The sequence below is a fragment of the Asparagus officinalis genome, chromosome 1 (assembly GCF_001876935.1).
Source record: "Asparagus officinalis chromosome 1, Aspof.V1, whole genome shotgun sequence".
Classification (NCBI taxonomy): domain Eukaryota; kingdom Viridiplantae; phylum Streptophyta; class Magnoliopsida; order Asparagales; family Asparagaceae; genus Asparagus; species Asparagus officinalis.
The window spans coordinates 104330621-104350292 of NC_033794.1; the positions used below are offsets into that span (position 1 = coordinate 104330621).

Consider the following 19672-nt stretch of genomic DNA (forward strand, 5'->3'; position numbering starts at 1 on the left):
AGTAAAAACTCTATCTTATTTTCTATTGTTACCCTATCTTCTCCAAAATATCCCCCAAAATCTCTTAATGTGAACTTGAGATTGCAGCAATCAGGAGCCCGTGCTTTCTCAAATTCATTGACAAAAGAGAAGAACCGACACCGGAGCGATTCATCATGAGAATCCACGTATAGTAGCAATCTCCTCTCAATCTTTGGCTCATCGTCGATGTCAGTACCTTAACCCTAGTTCAGCATTAGATAGTGTGTTTTTTTTTTTTGATGATTAACCTGAAATAAAAGTTTCTAGGGTTAATTAGGCTAAACTTCATGATTCCTACGTTAAACCATCTAATCTTCTAATTTTGGTGTAATTTCGGCTTATTGAATTTTACATTGCAATCAAATTGTGCTATTTTGGTAATATTTCATCTCCAATCATCTGTACACATAGCTAAGCGTGTTCATATGTTGAAAATCTATTTGTGAAGCTTTTGTGATTAAACATGGGGAATTTACTAGTTAAAATTTTGTGCTTTTACGATTAAGCATGGGGAATTGACTAGTTAAATTTTGAGTTCAGGGTAAAACTTGACGTTTTGGATATGATATTTAAATTTCATCTTTTTTTTATTGAATTTGTATGGTTTGAAGATTTAATTATGATGTTAAAAAAATTCAGTTGGGTTATTATTACATACATGGTTCTCCTTTTCTTCACCAACAACATAGCTTGATGACTTGAAGCTCTAGGCGAGGAGAGCTTCATTTTCTTTTACCTGTAAAAGATAAAGAGGAAGAAGAAGTTGGAGGCCATGAAAAGAAGATGATGATGATGAAAATAATTTAATTTGGGGGGAGAGAAGTAGATAATATAGTAAATACTACAATAAATGAGGGTAAGAAGCATTCAAGTTGGTCATATGTCCAGCACATGGAGAATATTATCACGGTTGGTTAACAGAAGGTACCCATTTGCAAAATTTTGCCAATTCAGGGGTTTTTTTTTTGCTATGTTTTATAACTTAAGGTATTATAACTTCTACGTACAAGAGCGATATATAAGTGCCATTTAGCCAAAAATATAATCAAAGTCAAATTTTAAAATAATTCTAAGTTTTATTTGTATATCCTTGTTTTTTTTTGTAATTATGGAAAACTGAAGTTCATTGATTATAAAGGGTTACAGATCCACAACTAAACAAGGAAAAAAGAAAATGAGGGGCATTCTCTACCCAAAATATTAGATGACATAAAAATATCAAATTGGGCAATATTGAGAGCTAGCCTGTTTGCAGCTTTGCTAGCATAAGAAAAAGCACATTTTGAGAAATTGTCTATCCTGGTTTTAAATGAGCACTACTAGTTGATAAGTATCTTTAGTCTACCATAATTTTCTACATCATATCTTTCCCTTAAATATATTTTTAATTACTTAAATCTTGAGATGATTAATCTTAACATTTTCTGTTTCCTTTAATATTTTTTTCAAGCATTAATTTTAATATTAAGTGAACAATTTTTTTATACCAAAGAAAGAATTAATGTTAAAGACATCAGCTTGTACTAAATAATTGATAATTATATGTACTTATGTAGCATAAGGTATATAGTATGAAGCTATAATCATATTCCATCCACCAACTTTTTTTTATAGTATGAAGCTACGATCATATTCCATCCATCAAGCTCTTTTTTAATCTTTTTAACCAACATGCAAGAGCTTGCCTAGATACACAAAAGCAGGAAAGCGAATAATTTTCTTAAATCACTATAAAATTGAGCTCATTTATCAGGAATATAAAAAGAGCTCTACTTTGATGGATATTTTTTTTTTATTTTCTTTAATTAGAATTTTGTTATTATAATTTTGAGTATGCATTTTGAAAGTAGTATGGGACTCTTCACATAAAGTAGAGATGGGACTTCTGTATGACATAATTTGCACATGATAGTTTAGCAATGAACTACTATTGTCTAACAGTTGATTTGCTTGTTGTAAAGCATCAAATTCTGTTTGTGAGTCTTGTACATATTATGTTAAAGTCTATATTTATTGTCTTAACACAATCCTATTTGAAGCATTAAAGGTTTCCAGTTGAAGGATATTTGTTAAACCCGTCGTTTTCATCATCTTGTTTAGATGATTTCTCCAGTGCCACATATGAGTAGAACTTTCATGCTTGGAATTTTATTTTTCTTTGAATATTGTTTGTACTCAAAGATTTAATTTCTTCAAATTGTTTTTGAAGATTTAGGATATTGGTATTGACATCCTCAATGGGGTATACTATATCAATTACAAAATTTAGCATTGAGGCTAAATCCTGGTTTGCTGGTGACTCGGTAGAGTCTTTAGGCAAATGGAGTAAGTGATTGTTGTTAGATCTGAATATTTGAGATCTAATCCATAAAACCATGATTAATTCAAAGAGAATAAACAACAACAATGAGAGCGGAAGCTTATACCTGAATCCATTGTTTGGATTTGCACGGATCTTAAATAGGGTTTGATCTTCTAATCTTGAGGGTCTCTCCTTTAGAATCTCTTTAGATGGGGATTAAGAGAATAGAGAATATAACCCTAGATTAGGGACCATAACCCCTTATTTATAGTTATTATACTTTTATAATTTGGCCCCTCATCAAATTATAATTACAACCTAGTATCCGTACATTTAGCCCATGACATATTTAAATACCCATTGACCCAATTACCTGATTAATCACTTTATGCGTGTCAACTGAAAGATAGCAACACACACTGATATAACATATGTACCCACAAATAGATTTAATTAGATTTAAATCTAACAATCTTTCACTTGGGCACCATATGTTTCCTTAAAGTGTGTATAACCTTATGAGCTTAAAAAATTGCTATCATAGATAAGGGTATTTCGGAACAATCTCATCCATTGATAATATCAATATAGGATCAAAGCGGTCTTCATCACATTTATCGTGACTCGACCCATCAATGGTCACATATAAATATAGGATCAAAGCGGTCTTCATCACATTTATCGTGACTCGACCCATCAATGGTCACATATACCAATATAATCAAATGACATAGATCAATCGTCACATATACCAATATAATCAAATGACATAGATCAATCATGGATGTGCAGCATGAAAATTACATGCAATATTATCAGTACATGTCTATTTTTAACTGGTCCTACTTTAAACTTTAGTGAGGTCAACCTCAACATTATGTACCCGAGTGTATGAACTGAAAAACTTTATTCTGATCAGACAATACAACCTAACATAAAGCACCACAATTACAAACTCCCACTAAATCATGATATCCTCGAATAATACCACGCCCATATGAGCAGTATGTTCATGAAAGACCTTAGGTGGTAATCCTTTAGTAAGAAGATCAGCTATCATGGAGTTTGTCCCAATATGCTCTATGGATATCTGTTCACTTTGTACCCTTTCTTTCACAACTAGGAACTTAATGTCAATATGTTTTGACTTAGTTGAGCTCATATTGTTATTAGAATACATTACTGCGAATTTATTATCACAATATAACCTTAGTGGTATTTCCATATTTTCTAGAATGCGCGGTCCCGTAAAAAAATTTCGCAGCCATATTCCCTGATTGGATGCCTCATAGCAAGCTACAAATTCTGCTGTCATGGTAGAGGAAGCTACGAGTGTCTGTTTAATACTTTTCCATGATATAGCTCCTCCTGCTAACATATAAATGCAGCCTGATGTAGACTTTCTGCTATCTTGGCATCCAGCAAAATCAGAGTCCGAATACCCAATGACCTCTAACTGTTCTGATTTTCTGTATGTGAGCATATAATCTTTTGTTTTCTGAAGATACCTCATAACCCTTTTGGCTGCTATCCAATGATCCATACCAGGGTTGCTTAAGTATCTGCCTAACATCCCAACAATGTACGCAATATCCGGACGCGTACACACCTGAGCATACATTAGACTTCCTACAGCTGAAGCATAAGGAATCTTCTGCATTTCTTGATTTTTAAGGTTGCCTTTAGGACACTGATTGATACTGGACTTGTCTCTTTTAGCACCATGAGTGTCTCCTGGTCTGCAGTCTTGCATGCCAAACCTTTTAAGTACTTTATCGATATATCTCTTTTGTGATAATCTAAGAATACCCCGAGAGCGATCTCGATGTATCTGGATTCCTAATATAAAAGAGGCATCCCCAAGATCTTTCATCTCAAAATTCTTTGATAGAAATCTCTTGGTTTCATGCAATATGCCTATATCATTAGTGATAAGCAATGTCATTGATATACAGAACCAAAAAAATATACTTACTCCTACTGAACTTGTGATATACACAGTCATCAACAATGTTTATCTCAAAACCGAACGAGATAATTATTTGTTAAAACTTGTAATACTATTGACGAGGAGCTTGCTTGAGTCCATAGATAGATTTCCTTAATTTACAAACCATATTCTTTAGGTCTCCTGACACAAAGTTTTCTAGTTGCACCATATAAATCATCTCATTAATGTCGCCATTGAGAAATGTAGTCTTAACATCCATCTGATGTAACTCAAGATCATAATGAGTAACAAGAGTCATGATTGTTCTAAAAGAGTCTTTCGATGAAACCGGAGAGAAAGTCTCTGTATAATCAATGTCTTTCTTTTGAGTAAAGCCTTTAGCTACAAGACGTGCCTTATACCTCTCTATATTACCGTTTGCATCCCGCTTGGTTTTAAAAATTCATTTACAACCAATTAGTTTTGCATCTTCTGGTAATGGGACAAGTTCCCAAACTTTATTGTCTTGCATAGACTTATACTCTTCATTCATGGCATCAATCCACTATTGAGAATTAGAACTTTTCATGGCCTGAAGGAAGTTCATTGGATCATCTTCCAATATTCTATTACTTTCCTCATGTTCTTGGAGAAATACAATATAATCATCCGGAATAGTATTTCTCCTTTCTCTTGCGGATCTCCTTAATGGCACTGGTTCTTGAGATTGTTGAGTTTGTTCTTATGGAACAGTGAGTTGTTCAACATTATCATCTTGAGGTTTCGGATTTACTTCTTGAGTAACAACAAGTATAGGAACCTGAATATTATTAAAAGTAACTGTATGGATTGGATCTAAAGCTAATTCCTCCTCAAAAGCAATGTTTCTAACCTTATTTCTCCCCCCCCAAATTTAACATCCTCAAAGAATGTTATTGTTCCCATCTCAAAAATATTTTTTAGTGTGGGATCATAAAACTTATAGCCCCTAGAGCATTCAGAATACCCAATAAAGTAGCTGCTAACTGTTTTGGAGTCTATTTTTTTTATTTGTCCTATAAGGCCTTGCCTCAGCTGGACATCCCCAAATATGTAAGTGCTTTAAACTGATCTTTCGACCAGTCCAAAACTCATAAGGTGTTTTAACAACTGCTTTATTTGGTACTCTATTCAGAATGTAAGCTGTTGTCTTTAGTGCTTCTCCTTAGAGTGACTCTGGTAAAAAGAAATGAGCAATCATACTTCTTACCATATCCTTAAGATTCATGTTTCGTCTTTCAGCTACAAAATTCATGCTAGGTGAACCCGGCAAGGTGTATTATGGGACGATACCACATTCCTCTAGGTATCTAGCAAATGGTCCTAAACGTTGTTCACCTGAACCATCATATCTACTGTAGTACTCACCACCACAATCAGATCTAACGGTTTTAATTCTTTTGTTGAGTTGATTCTCAACTTCAGCTTTATACGCTTTGAACATGTCCAGAGACTCAGATTTCTCATGAATAAGATATAGGTACTCATAACGTGAGTAATCGTCTATTAATGATATAAAATATTATTGACCATTCCAAGATGTCGTAGGGAATGACCCACGAATATTTGTATGTATCAATTCTAAGACGTCTGAAGATCTTTTGGCACCTAATCTCTTAATTTTGGTCTGTTTTCCCTTAATACATTCAACACATACGTCGAAGTCCGAAAAATCAAGAGAATCCAAAATGCCATCTGACACAAGACGCTCAACTCTTCCTTTTGAGATATGACCCAAGCGCTTATGCCATAATGTCACTGAATTCTCCTTATTTAATTTACGCTTAGTACCACGTGATTCCACATGCAAGGATTTATTATAAGAAGCAATCGTATCAAGCAAATATAGGTTGTCATAAGTACTCAAGTAACTAGTTCTCATAACATTTGAATTAAAAGATGAACTGAATTGACTATTTCCGAATGAACAATGATAACCTGATTTGTCTAATACAGAAACATTAACCAAATTCCGTCTAAAAGAAGGTACTACAAAAGTATATTTTAAGTCCAAATAAGAACCAATTCCTAATAACAACCTAAAATGCCCAATTGCTTTCACATCTACCGATTGACCATTGCCCACAAAGATGTGTCTTTCAACATCACTTGGCTTTTGATAGCTCAGGCAACCCTGCATAGAAATACTTATGTGAGTAGTATTACCAGAGTCTAACCATCAAGTTTTTCTAGGTACTGAAGCTAAATTAACTTCAGAACAAACCAAAGTAAGGAACGTACCCTTATTAGCACGCCAGGCGTGATATTTGGTATAATCCTTCTTTACGTATCTAGGCTTATTACAGAAGAAACAACCCTGATTATCCTTATGTTATTTCTTCTGAACTGGAGCCTTAGCAGCTTCATTATCATTCTTTCTTTTCTTGCTCTTATCCTTAGAGGCATAAGCCAAATGAGTACTTTCTGTCTTATCTTGCTTTAACTTATCTTCTTGTTGCACACAGTATGAAATGAGCTCATTTAGAGTCCATTTCTCCTTTTGGAAGTTATAACTGACCTTGAACTGACTGAACTGTGCAGGAAGAGACAACAAAACCAAATATACCAATAACTCATCACAAAGATCGAGTTTAAGTGCCTTAAGTTTCGAAGCAATATGAGACATTTTCATAATGTACTCCCTGATATTTCCTTTGCCCTTATACTTCATTGAAATCAAGCAAGCTAAAAGCGTACTTGTTTCTACCTTATCGTTTTTCGCAAAATGCTTCTCAATTTCTGTAAGGAAATCTTTGGCCTTAGTAATCCCTTCGAATTCTATGCCCCTGAAGGCTTCCGGAACAGCACGCTTAATGATCATAAGACTCATGCAATTTAAACGCTCACATTTCTCATACTCCTTCTTTGCATCTGGAATGCTATCCACATTCAGAGGTTGGGGTTGTTCAGTTCTTAATGCAAGGTCTAGATCCATGCAACCAAGAACAATTAATATGTTCTCTTTCTAAACCTTAAAATTTGTTCCATTGAGCATGGGAATTGAGTTGATGTTAGCAAAAATTGTTACAGCAGATGCATTAGTTGAAATAAACAAAAGATACTCACATTATTAATCGTAATTAATAAAATTCAAATAATGACAAATCTCATCTCAAGAAATCTGGACAACATTAATATCAAGTCTTTGGACAGTAATATTAACTTGTAAGTGATATCTTATTACAATGATCAAATATTGACAATAACTCATATCAAATAATAAAACTATCTTTGGATCGATTCATTATTCACATGTAAACCTTATACTTATCACACGTTTATCATCGCAGATGTGTATGCAGTCTAAATAAATATTAACCTTTCTTTGGGTCGATTAAATATTTACACGAAAGCATACACACAAATATCTCACATTCCTCATGAACAATCTACACAAGAGAGGTTACTTTGGCAACTTCTTGTTTTAATTAAATAATTGGAGTGAGAGACAACTTTAATACCTTAGTGTCATAATATTTAAATTAAATAATTGATTAACTACCAAATTAAATTTAAATTAAATTAATTTAATTTAAATTTTCATAGCTTAAATAGGGCCTCATTGCTTAATTTGTTAAATTAAGCATACTAAAATTAGAACCAAAACCAAATAGAGTTAAGTGGGCTGTGCCCTAACTCAAATTGTCTACAGCCTTCTTCTTTCACCCGACGGAAAAGAAGAACAATAGAACAAATGTAAGGTTCGTTTGAGAACGAACGCGGGGTTCGTTTCAAGTGAGCAAGAGACTTGCTTGAGGATGAACGTGGGGTTCGACATGAGAACGAACGGGAGGTCCGACTTGAGAATGAACGCGAGGTTCGACTTGAGAATGAATGTCAGGTTCGACTTGAGAACGAACACGAGGTTCGACTTGAGAACGAACGCAGGGTTTGTTTGAAGCTTTCAAGCCTCGCCAAAAATTAAGGTAACCACCTCCTTAATTTCCGCACGTTTTCACACACACGAACCCCTTAAGGTTTTAATTTGAAACCACCGTCGTCATTGCTCCCGCACCCAAAGGTCGAAACCTTAGGGTTTCCTGACGCCACCATCGCCGTCAGAGTCGAGAGTGAGGCCGCCAGCGATATTTTACCGACGAGGAGCACGGGGACCGATGACCAAACAAAAATATATCCAAAAAATTCCTCGATTTTATTTCAAAACCAGATCCAGAATTGGAAAAACAAAGGATGACTTCTTGATCCAGACCCTAAAAAATCAAAGAAAAAATCAAAAAAAATTTAAAACTTTACTGTTCACGGAACTTTATTGTTCATCCGTGAACAGTTCTGAGAAAAACCAGAGATTTAAGATCAAAAAACCCAATTTTAAAACTTAAACCCCTAAGAACTAATCACGGGTGTCTCTGATAACACTTGTTAGATCTGAATATCTGAGATCTAATCTATAAAATCATGATTAATTCAAAGAGAATAAATAACAACAATGAGAGCGGAAACTTATACCTGAATCCATTGTTTGGATTTGCACGGATCTTAAATAGGGTTTGATCTTCTAATCTTGAGGGTCTCTCCTTTAGAATCTCTTTAGATGGTGATTACGAGAATAGAGAATGTAACCCTAGATTAGAGATCATAACCCCTTATTTATAGTTATTGTACTTTTATAATTTAGCCTCTCATCAAATTATAATTACAACCTGGTATCCGCACATTTAGCCCATGACATATTTAAATACCCATTGACCAAATTATAATTACAACCTGGTATCCGCACATTTAGCCCATGACATATTTAAATACCCATTGACCCAATTACCTGATTGATCACTTTATGCGTGTCAACTGAAAGATAGCAACACACACTGATCTAACATATGTGCCCATAAATAGATTTAATTAGATTTAAATCCAACACTTGTAATTTTTGGGTTCAACAATTAGCTTACAAGTTTCCTGAATCAATCTAGACATGATTAAAAGAGTTTCTTTCTCATGCCCCTATCTCTTTTTATGTTGTTTAAGTTTTACTATGTCTGTTAACATGTTTTTTAATCATTAAGGGTTTGACCCTTTTCTCTCCCGCTAAACACACACTGTCTGAGCGTGGTTTTCTGCTCGGGGTGCAGACTTGAAACTGAAATTACCCTAGATGAGGGTGAATAGGGTAATGTGACAATAAATGTGCAATTAAAATTTGTTAATGCAACACGCCAACCAAAATAAATGCAAAAGCAATAAATAGAGAAAATGTTTAGAGAATAGTTAGCCAAAAGCGACACGCGATATATTCACGAGGTTCGGTCCTCCGACCTACATCCCGACCACCTCTCCCGATGGTAACTTCACTATCACACCCGGTTTGGAAGCCGGAAGTTCTTCACAGCGATCTCCTCTTGAGATTTTACAATCCACACAAATGATCTCCTCGAGATCAATCTCACCACACAATCACAATGGAAGAAGGAAAACTCTCACATCTTTTGGCCTTCTTGTTTTGATGATGTTTAACAAACAATTTACCACTAATGTTATTTGTCTAGTATTTGTGTTTTCTTATTTATTATAGACAAACAATGTGTTGGAGGATGGATGGAATAGAACTTCAACGATCATATCCAAAGGAGGTTGGCAGAATGTCGGTGAAGCCTTGCTATTCAAAGTTTAAGATCCAAGTTCAAGCTTCATCCGCGAGATTATCAAGTCAAGCTTGTTGAAGATCAAGATCATTTCTTGGGAAATTTAGTTTAGGAGTTTATATTATGTGTGTTAGTACCTTAAGCTCAATATCTATACACACACACACTTATTGGTTTCTTCGTATATATATATAGTTATATATATATATACATAAGTTTTGTTTTCTATGTATATATATCTAGTTATATATATACATGCATGGTTTTGGGTTTTCATGTTTATAATATGAAATCACATATTTCATATTTACTATTGTGTTTTTGAAAACATTGCATAGAATATGCAATTTTGTGAAAATATTGTATTATTAGTTTATAGACTTCAATATCAGTTCATACATGTTTTACTAAGTCTATAAAAACATTTCACAAAGTTTCAAAAGTTGGTTTATGTCAAAACATCAAAACTCAAGTATCTCATATTTTCATGTTTTGAACTAGTTTGTAAAATGATGATATTTTTCATTTGGGAAGTCCTTTTTGATAACCAGTCATTGTAGCATGTTTATTATCATATTTACAATCATTCCCCAAAGTTTTATATTTTTTGGAATTTATTTGATATTTTTAAACAGTGTTTCAAAATCAGATATACAGTCTTCAAAACCTGTTTTCTATGTATCAGTATTCGGTCGACCGAACCGGTCGACCGATCATTTGATCTCTTTATCACTGGGCGACAGAGAGTCTGTCGGTCGACCGGTCCGGTCGACCGAAAGCTCCATCGGTCGACCGCACCAGTCGACCGACGATTGTCCAGAGCTGATTTTCTTGTTTTTGCGCTCCATCGGTCGACCGACAGAATTTCCGGTCGACCGACAATAGCGCCGTTGTCTCCTAACGGCTATTTCTGAGATGATTTGTCTGTGGCTGTTTTGTCATTTGGTTTGGGGTTCTTGTTGAGATCTTGAGTGGATATAAATACCCAATTGCTGATCTCTTTTCAAAGACTTAAGAAATGTTTTAAAAAAAGCTAAGAAGTTTTTAAACAAGGGTTTTAAAAAGAGTTTAAGCTTGTTTAAGCTTGTTTAAGGGTTTGGTTTAAAGCAGTTTTAGCTTTCACAAGTGGAGTAGATTATCTTATTGTTTGGGCCTCAAATCTCCATCTCTCCATCTTGATCTAGAGAAGTTTTCCTAAACTCAACTCTAGCTTTTACTTATAATTATTTGTTAATTATCATTTCTATTAAAGCTAGTTTTATATTGAGTTTAGATTTGATTTTATATCTCATTGTTACACACACCCACTTGAGCTTATTGTATTTGCATACATAGTATATTAGGGTTGTGAGAGATTATAACATTGAGTTGTGCTTAATTGAGTTCTCATCTATTGTAGAGAACAAATTTATATTTGTTACATTGTGAGATTGTAAGGTTTTCGGTGAGCGTTCACTTTCATTTATGTTCATATCTTATATCGCCATTGTGCATTGCTCATTACTATATCATCCACTATCTTGTTTAGATTATCTACCCTTGTGTTGTTTATATATCCTTGCACATACTTGCCTATATCTCATTATTAGGATATATATATATTGTTGTTCATATTGCTTAGCCTAGCTTACAAATATTGTTGTATTTCATACTTGCTAGGATAACTTATTAATTAATTTTAATTAGCATTTAAATCGGATTAGATTAGCATAAGACCCTAATCACCCCCCTAGGGTCTAACAACATCAATCCTATGATAAGGATCAAGTGAAGAACAAGTAAAGCTCAAGGGTTGTGGAGTGTGGATGTGAGAAAAACAAAGGCTTAAGAACAAGTAAAGCTCAAGGGTTGTGGAGTGTGGATGTGAGAAAAACAAAGGCTTAAACACAATTGAGGATTAAGAATTGGAGTGTGGATGTGAGAAAAACAAAGGCTTAAACACAATTGAGGATTAAGAATTGAAAGTTTGAGCTTAAAAAATACTTAGAAAATCAAACTTAAGATTTTTCTCTTGTTGAGTTGATTACAGAAGTTATGAGGGTGGTTGGGTATTTATAGAAGCCCCAAACCATAGCCCAAACCCCAAACAAGAGACAAAATCTCATAATTTCAGCTCAGCCAAAAACTAGCCGTTATAGTGTTATAAGTCGACTTGCTACAGTACATAAATCGACTTATAAACTGCCCGTTACAAGCTATACAACACATTTAAGTCGACTTGCTAGAGATCATAAATCGACTTATCATATATAAGTATTATAAGTCGACTTGCTCGATTTATAAGTCGACTCAGCAGAAGTTTTCTACATATTCCAGCAAAGTTCATAAGTCGACTTATCTCAGGCATAAGTCGACTTATAAACGTGCACAGGCATTGTGCATGTATGAAATTTGAATTTTTGAGAGCCTTTAAAAATAGCAGATAAAATCCAAAAAATATAAAACTTTGAGATATGTTTATAAACATGATTTTGAACATGTTAGAAAAAGAATTTTTAAAAAATCATTTCCCAATTATAAAAACTACTAATTTTTCAAAATAGTTCAAAAACAATGTTTTTGTGAAAGTGTGTGTGAACCCAATGAGCTTCAAATGTTATCAACTCAATAACTTGTCTACATCAAGCACTAGAGAGAAAGAAAAAGATGCAATATCTCACATATATGAATATAATTCTTTGGTCTTGATATTTGCTCATATTTTGATGAAGCTTCTCTTTTGTATTGTGCTCTTGAAAGCTTTGCTTCACCACATTGCCTCCACCTCCATGGATATTATCCTTGTAACTCTTTGTTCCATCCAATCCTCCAACATTGGCACTAACTTGCTTGACAACTTGTAATCTACACAATATAACTCAACAAGCAATTAGCACCGATAATAATGTTTGTAAATCATCATCAAAATAAGAGAACTAACAGAAACTAGCAGCACTCGTGCTACTACACAAAAAGTTACAACAATCCTAGCATGCTTCTTCAGAGAGAGAGAGAGAGAGAGAGAGCACAGCTTAGCTTCGTATTCTACCTCCAGGCGTAACATGATAAGCAAAGCAAATATAAACAAAATAGCAAAATTAAACTACATAATAAAGACAGAGATTGGAGAAAGATAGAAAATTTAGACCATCATATTAATAATACGAAAAACTTATAAAGATTATATTACAAAACTCCAGGACGGCAGATGGCAGGCTCTGATACCACTCACATAAACTCACAAAACACTCAAGTTTTTACAAGAACACTCACAAATTTCTTTACAATATCCTCTCTTCACGTAAATTAGAGATCCGACTTCTATAAGACATAATTTGCACATGGATTATCTAGGGTCCAAGACCTAGTCTAGTATAAGTTGGCTTTAATCTCTTACGCGCTGTAAAAAGACTAAAATATTATTACATCAAGTTCACTCTTTCAAAGATCTAATGCTTGAAAGAACACTCGGATATAGTTAGTTAGTATTATAAATATTTTCTAAGCTGAAATTAAGCTTGACTGTCCCTTAAAAATGAAACAGAGCTCCTTTGACTGGATCCAACCACCCCCACAGCTAAATCTTCTCTTCGTGCCTATACAAATCTCTAGTGCTTTATTTACTTATTAGCGCGGCGCCATGGCTCCATCATCATTGCTAGAGGAAACTCTCACTCATTGTGGGATCATTCCATTAGTGATGGGACGTTCTGCTTGTCTACTCATGATTCTTGTTTTCATCAAGGTATGATTAGTAAGTTTCATTCTACTTAGAGCTTAATTAGCCGAACTTAATATTTGTTTATTTACTTTCACTTTTTTTTTTCCTTCAACAATTTCAAATATAGAAACAGACTCCATCTTTTCTACTAGCTAAAGGAAATTTATTCCCCTATTCTCTTCCTAGCTCCTCCAATTGACCCTTACAATTGGCTACTTACCATAAGAAAGTCGGGTTTCATTCTTGATTTCCATGGAACTACTCAGCCTGCACTTAGCTGGCAAGTTAAGATATCTAATGTTTTTTTTTTACTTTAGCAAGTTGTAGCTCAGTCTTGAACTGATGTCTTTGATGATCCAACCTTGACTGCTAAATTAAAGACTTAATGCACAATGGACTGTAATAAACTTAATGGCATTGTACTAAAAAAAGGTAGAATAGGAGGAATATGTAAGAAGAATGGTGGGTCATACAATTTGAGAAAATTTCTCATATACAATGATGTGACTGAGTCTCAATCAAGCTAATAATAGAGTTCTTTCTTTATTACTTTAACTCAACCCACATTAATTATTTGGAATTCAATAACATCACTGCATATGAGGAAAAAAAACCCCCTCATTGATCATATGATAGCCATTTTTCTCCAAAGGAAATACCCAATTTTATCTGTCGCAAAAGTAATATCATATTTATGATCATTCCCCCAAATTCTGAAAGACATGCCATGTAAGAACTACCACTAGATTACTTCATTAATACAAAAGGTGTGAGCTTCCATTCTCTTTTTGACAATTCGAATGAACATTAAGCACGCCTCGATCGACTAAAAAACATGAGGCATGTCTAATTTCTAGCTTAAGATTCAATAACAGAAATGGGTAATCAAATCTAGATTAAATGTCTACAGACAACAAAAGAAATCCAGGAAATTCTGGACAAACCCTCCTGGGATTACTCCCGTATCGACTACAAATTACTATTACTTCTACAATCTATAATGTTCTTCTGACAAAACGTTTCCCTGCTTGAAATTGCTTCCCTTATGTACATCATCAGATTGATTACCCAACAAGGAATCCAATATGAAACCCTGTCTCTCTGAGAAAAATCTTGTCTGAGCCCTACAAGGTGAGAACTTTTTACAGGAGATTGTATTGCTCTGAGGATACTCTGGCACATAGTAGGGTGTTGCAAATATTGAGGATATTGGATCAAGGTTAGAAGCTTCTCCATGATCAACGGTGCTAAATGAGTTTCTAGTGCTCTCAGTGGTGAAAGATGATTCGTCTGAACTTGTGAAGAGAGACCAGTCACTTAATGTAGCATCGGAGAAGTCCATGCCAATTGAATCAGCATATGTTTCTTCTTTAGTAAGAACAATTCCCTCTTGGGGATTATCTCTGCACTTTCCTGAATTTTCTTCAATTTGTTTGTGTTGGCTATGTCTTGAAGTTTTTTGAGTTCTGTGTGCTTTCTCAATGTAAGTTCTAGGAGGGCGAGGGAAAGACCTAAATGACATTGAAAGGTGAAATAGTGGAATATCTAATCGAACATATACGGATAGAGTTTATAAAAACATACCTTGAGTAGAACAACATATATGCACCTTCTGACATTACCTCACTCAATGAAACAGCCTGCACCTAAAAGAAGATATTCAGGGGTCATTAGTCAGAAAGATATCAGGGATCATTAGTTTTAATGAGAAAAAGGGTTCTAAGTTTCTCTGATGGGATGAATATGTTTATGCATGTGTTCTCAATGTAACATTTTTTTCTTTTACAAAAAAAGGATTATTCACATCATGGCACACTATTTTATGGTTGTAATTACACGGGTGACCCTGGGTCTGCGTATCTACACAGATAATCATGAGATTACTGACTGGGTTTACACAGGTTACCCTAATAGTATGGCGTAATTACACTGATGACTCAGGGTTGCCCGTATGTCAGTCTGTAATCTTTGTCTAATCTGTGTAATTCAGTCAGTAAACCCCAGGGTCACCCGTTTAATTAGACCATACCAAAGGAAGAATGCAAATAATCCATATTTTAAATGCAATCTCATTTATACATATACACACACACACATATTCATCATTTCATAAGTGGATACTCAAAATAAAATATGCTAAAGGTCTTGTCCATAAATGAAATATTGTGCATCTTCAAAGTGCACCTCATCAAACCCAACTATAACCGCAGAGATCATCTAATACATTTCAGAGAAACCAAGCTAATAAATTTCTAATAATGTGACTGATATACAAACTTAATTTTATTCCCTAACGGCTTGTTTGGATCGAGGAGAATGAGAGTGAAGGGAAGTTAGGGGAACCATTCACCTCCATTCACCTTGTTTGGGAACACTTAGGAGGTGAAGTTAATTCACCCTAGTTCCCCTTGGTTCACCCCCTAATACTATAAAATTTGTTACCCCTCAAATTGGGGTGTAACCAAGGAGAAGGGAACTCCCTTCCCTTCCCTTCTCTCAGTTTCCCTTAACTTCCCTTCACCCCCTACAAATCCAAACAGGCCCTAAGATAATTTCTAACTGTAGTGTATCAATAAAGCACAGAAATACAGGTTATTACCTCAGAGTCATCTATTCTGAACCATGTTCCTTGCTGATCTTTAACATATGACACATAATGGCCAGAGAATGAAGCGTTCAGAGTATCCAAATGCACAACCACCCCATATAACATATAAAGGGGAGGGCTATCAGCAGTCCCAGTCACAAAGGGTATCATGTCCAGCATATCAGGAAATGACACACACTTATTAATTTTACCATATTTTCCTGTCTGATACACCAGAAGAAGAAAAAATCGATATCACTAACTTTTGTGAGAGGTTAAAGAACAAGATAAGAAGTATCAATAGATAAGCAGCAGCATAAATAAAGAAAACATGAAAATGAAAGACCATTAAGCAAAAAAAGTTATTAAACTACAGGTTGTTTGGTATATATATATACCCCTTAGATCATGCATATTTGCAAAACTACCCCCCTCCAAACTCAATATTTTACTACTACAAGGGGCAGAAAATGACTGAATCAATTTGAATATCAGTGTATTCGAACACAAATTTGGTTGAAATCGAAATATTTGAAATCAAATTTGAATTCGGGTCAAATATCGCAAAGATGTTCATATTCGATTCGTCAGTATATTGATATATGGTAACTATTAACAAATCTTTGTTAGCCCATTTGGTTGGGGGCTTTTTCCAAATAGAAAATCCATGATTCGAACCTTTAAGTTGACATATATTTTTGCCTTTCTATTACTTGGAGATTTTTACATATACATCCTTCTACTTGTATATACTTGTAAATATATCCTCCAAGGCATCATATTTGTTGATTTTACTTCTAAATTGCCTTTTCCATTCAAGTTTATCCATCAATTTATCTAATAACTTATTTTTAAATTTTATTCTACCATTTAATAAATATAAAACATTAATGAATATTTAATGATCAAGCGAATTGAATATACATTTCATTAAATTCTATTTGTTTATGAATTGAATACTAAAAGTTAATTGTTTTCTATTAAACAACGTATCAAAACGAATCCAATCAAATAGCTAGATGAATAATAAATGGACGAATAATAACCAAATTGTTCGTTAATTATTTCGTTCACTTCCACTCCTACTTTGTTGGATTTGTGAGCAAATATTTGACGATTTTGTTCATATTTTTTACGTTACAGCTACAAAGTAGGCTATCAAAGGTAATGATTTGGAGCATAGTTGCGCGATTCCCAGGAACCCCCCTTGAACTGTCGTACATTTCCTGCAAACCGATTCCCGATCTATTTGTGACCCAAATCCATCCGATGCACGAATTGATTCCCCAAAATTGTCGCACCGCTTACAAGTAATCAGTTTTAAATAATAGAATATTGTAGATTCTCATTCATTAGGAATACAAAAGTTTTTATGTGTAGGCAATATGGGACTAAACTCAATTTCCTAATCACAATTACTCTCCTGGTCACTTTCCTAATCTCTCTCTATAATCAAAACTCTAATTTATACTCCTAATATATCTTGTCTAATATTATTTATTCCCTAAATTACTGCTGACACTCCTCAAGCTGGCACATGTATAACATATATGTCCAGCTTGTTACAAATAAAGTACATTCACTCTAATTCATGACAATATTTAAAGGCTTGAAATCATCTGCGTGTAACTTTTCTTTGCAGTAGTCTTGATCTTTTACTCTTCAACTTGAGTATTCTCTACTACAATCACTACCTCTACCAAACAATCATCAAATGTGTCACATCGATCTTCTTCAGAGATCGACCAAACAAACGATCATCTCAAAGGATCCACCAAACAAATGATCCTCTCCAGGGATCTACTAAACAATTGATCCTCTCTAGGAATCCACCAAACAGACGATCTTCACCAAGGACCAACCACAAAGACGATCCTCTCCACGGATTCACCAAACAAACGATCCACACTAGGGATCAACTAAACAAGCAATCCTCTCTAGGGATCAACGATATAAATGATGGATCAACCAAACAAACGATCATCTTTACGAATCAACCAAATAAACGACCCTCTCTACGGATCAATCAAACAAACGATCCACTCTAGGAATCAACTAAGCAAACCATTAGAACCACCTAAATACATCCAAACAGGCTAACAAAACAATCCTTGCTGAATCGATATTTACCAAACTAATCTTCACTAAGTCAATTTTGCACCATAAATGCAAGCAAACCCAAATTTTAAGCAGCACCATAGTCTTACTGAAACTCTTGAAAAGCCTGATTGATGAGTTGATCTCCTCCTAACACCAATGATGACGAAGAGTCCGACCCGAGTAACTTCTTTATTGGTGGTCATAACACAAAACATATAACCACCCTCCAACTGGAAAACAAATACCGAGCACCTCCCTACTTCCCTTAAACACCAAACTAAATTCCTAACACCACCCTACCACCCTCAAATAATTTCAAACCCCAATACCATCACCAAATATCAACAAAATCAACTAACTCTGAAAATAACTCTTCAAAAACAGAAAAGAAAACCAAATAAACTATGCCAAAGTCGTCTTTGTAGCAAAAGATACTAGGTGGCAACGACAACGTCAACCCGATGGCAACCCGTGGTAGCGGTGATGACCCAAGGGGTTGACAATAGCCCGAGGAGGCGGTGATGCACCGAGAGGAGGAAGAAAGGGTTAGGGTTTGAGAAGTGTAGGGTCTAGGGTTTGAGGAATAGACTAATGATATTTTATTTTGAGAATCATAGCTCTGATACCATTTTAAGTAACAGAATATTGTAGATTCTCATTCATTCATCAAAAAGTATTACTACTCCCCTTTGTATAGGGATACCATAACAAAGTTTTTCTGTGTAGGCAATATGGGACTAAACTCAATTGTCTAATCATAATTAGTTACCCTCCTAATCACTTTCCTAATATCTCTCTATCATCAAAACTCTAATTTATACTCCTAATATATCTTTCCTAATATTATTTATTCCCTAAATTACTTCTAACAGGGCACATGATCCCTTTAGATGCGCATGCACAAGACGATGCAATAGGCACAATCGAATCAAGGGAGGCACACAATAGAATATATGGGTCAACGACTAACTAAATATCTATATTGATAAAAAGTGAGATGAAACCATGACCCCTACATGAACTATGTGAAAAGGAAAACCAATAAAAGAAAGAAAAGAAAAATGAAACTACAAAAGTATTTAAGCATTTTGTATAAATATATATTGAAATGCATAATTAGCTATCTAGTTTTTAGTTTTCTATTATACACATTGGAAAACAGTACATGCATGCAAAAAAGTTTATAACGTACCGCTAACCAAACATGCATACCGAAGCAAGCTACCCACTCTTAGAATCCAAATTTTCTAAGTGGCAAATTACATACCTGAATCCGTACCATGACCGGCTACATATCACATACTATGTAACTATGATTTTGGAATATCTTTGGAAATATTGAGATTGTGTGTGTTGTTTCTTTTTCTTCTTTTTTTTTGGGGTGGTGGGGGGC

At 34.5% G+C, this 19672-nt stretch overlaps 1 protein-coding gene across 1 annotated transcript in view; it reads right to left on the reverse strand.

Moving 5' to 3' along the window:
- LOC109828839 (ubiquitin carboxyl-terminal hydrolase 15) overlaps positions 14321-19672 on the reverse strand; it is a 14536-nt gene continuing 9184 nt past the window's right edge. The window contains exons 13-15 of the mRNA XM_020395804.1: positions 16192-16404; positions 15177-15238; positions 14321-15103 (exon numbers count right to left, since the gene is read on the reverse strand). Of these exons, the coding sequence (XP_020251393.1) occupies positions 14581-15103; positions 15177-15238; positions 16192-16404 (798 nt within the window). The 3' untranslated portion in view covers positions 14321-14580. The remainder of the gene's footprint in view (positions 15104-15176; positions 15239-16191; positions 16405-19672) is intronic.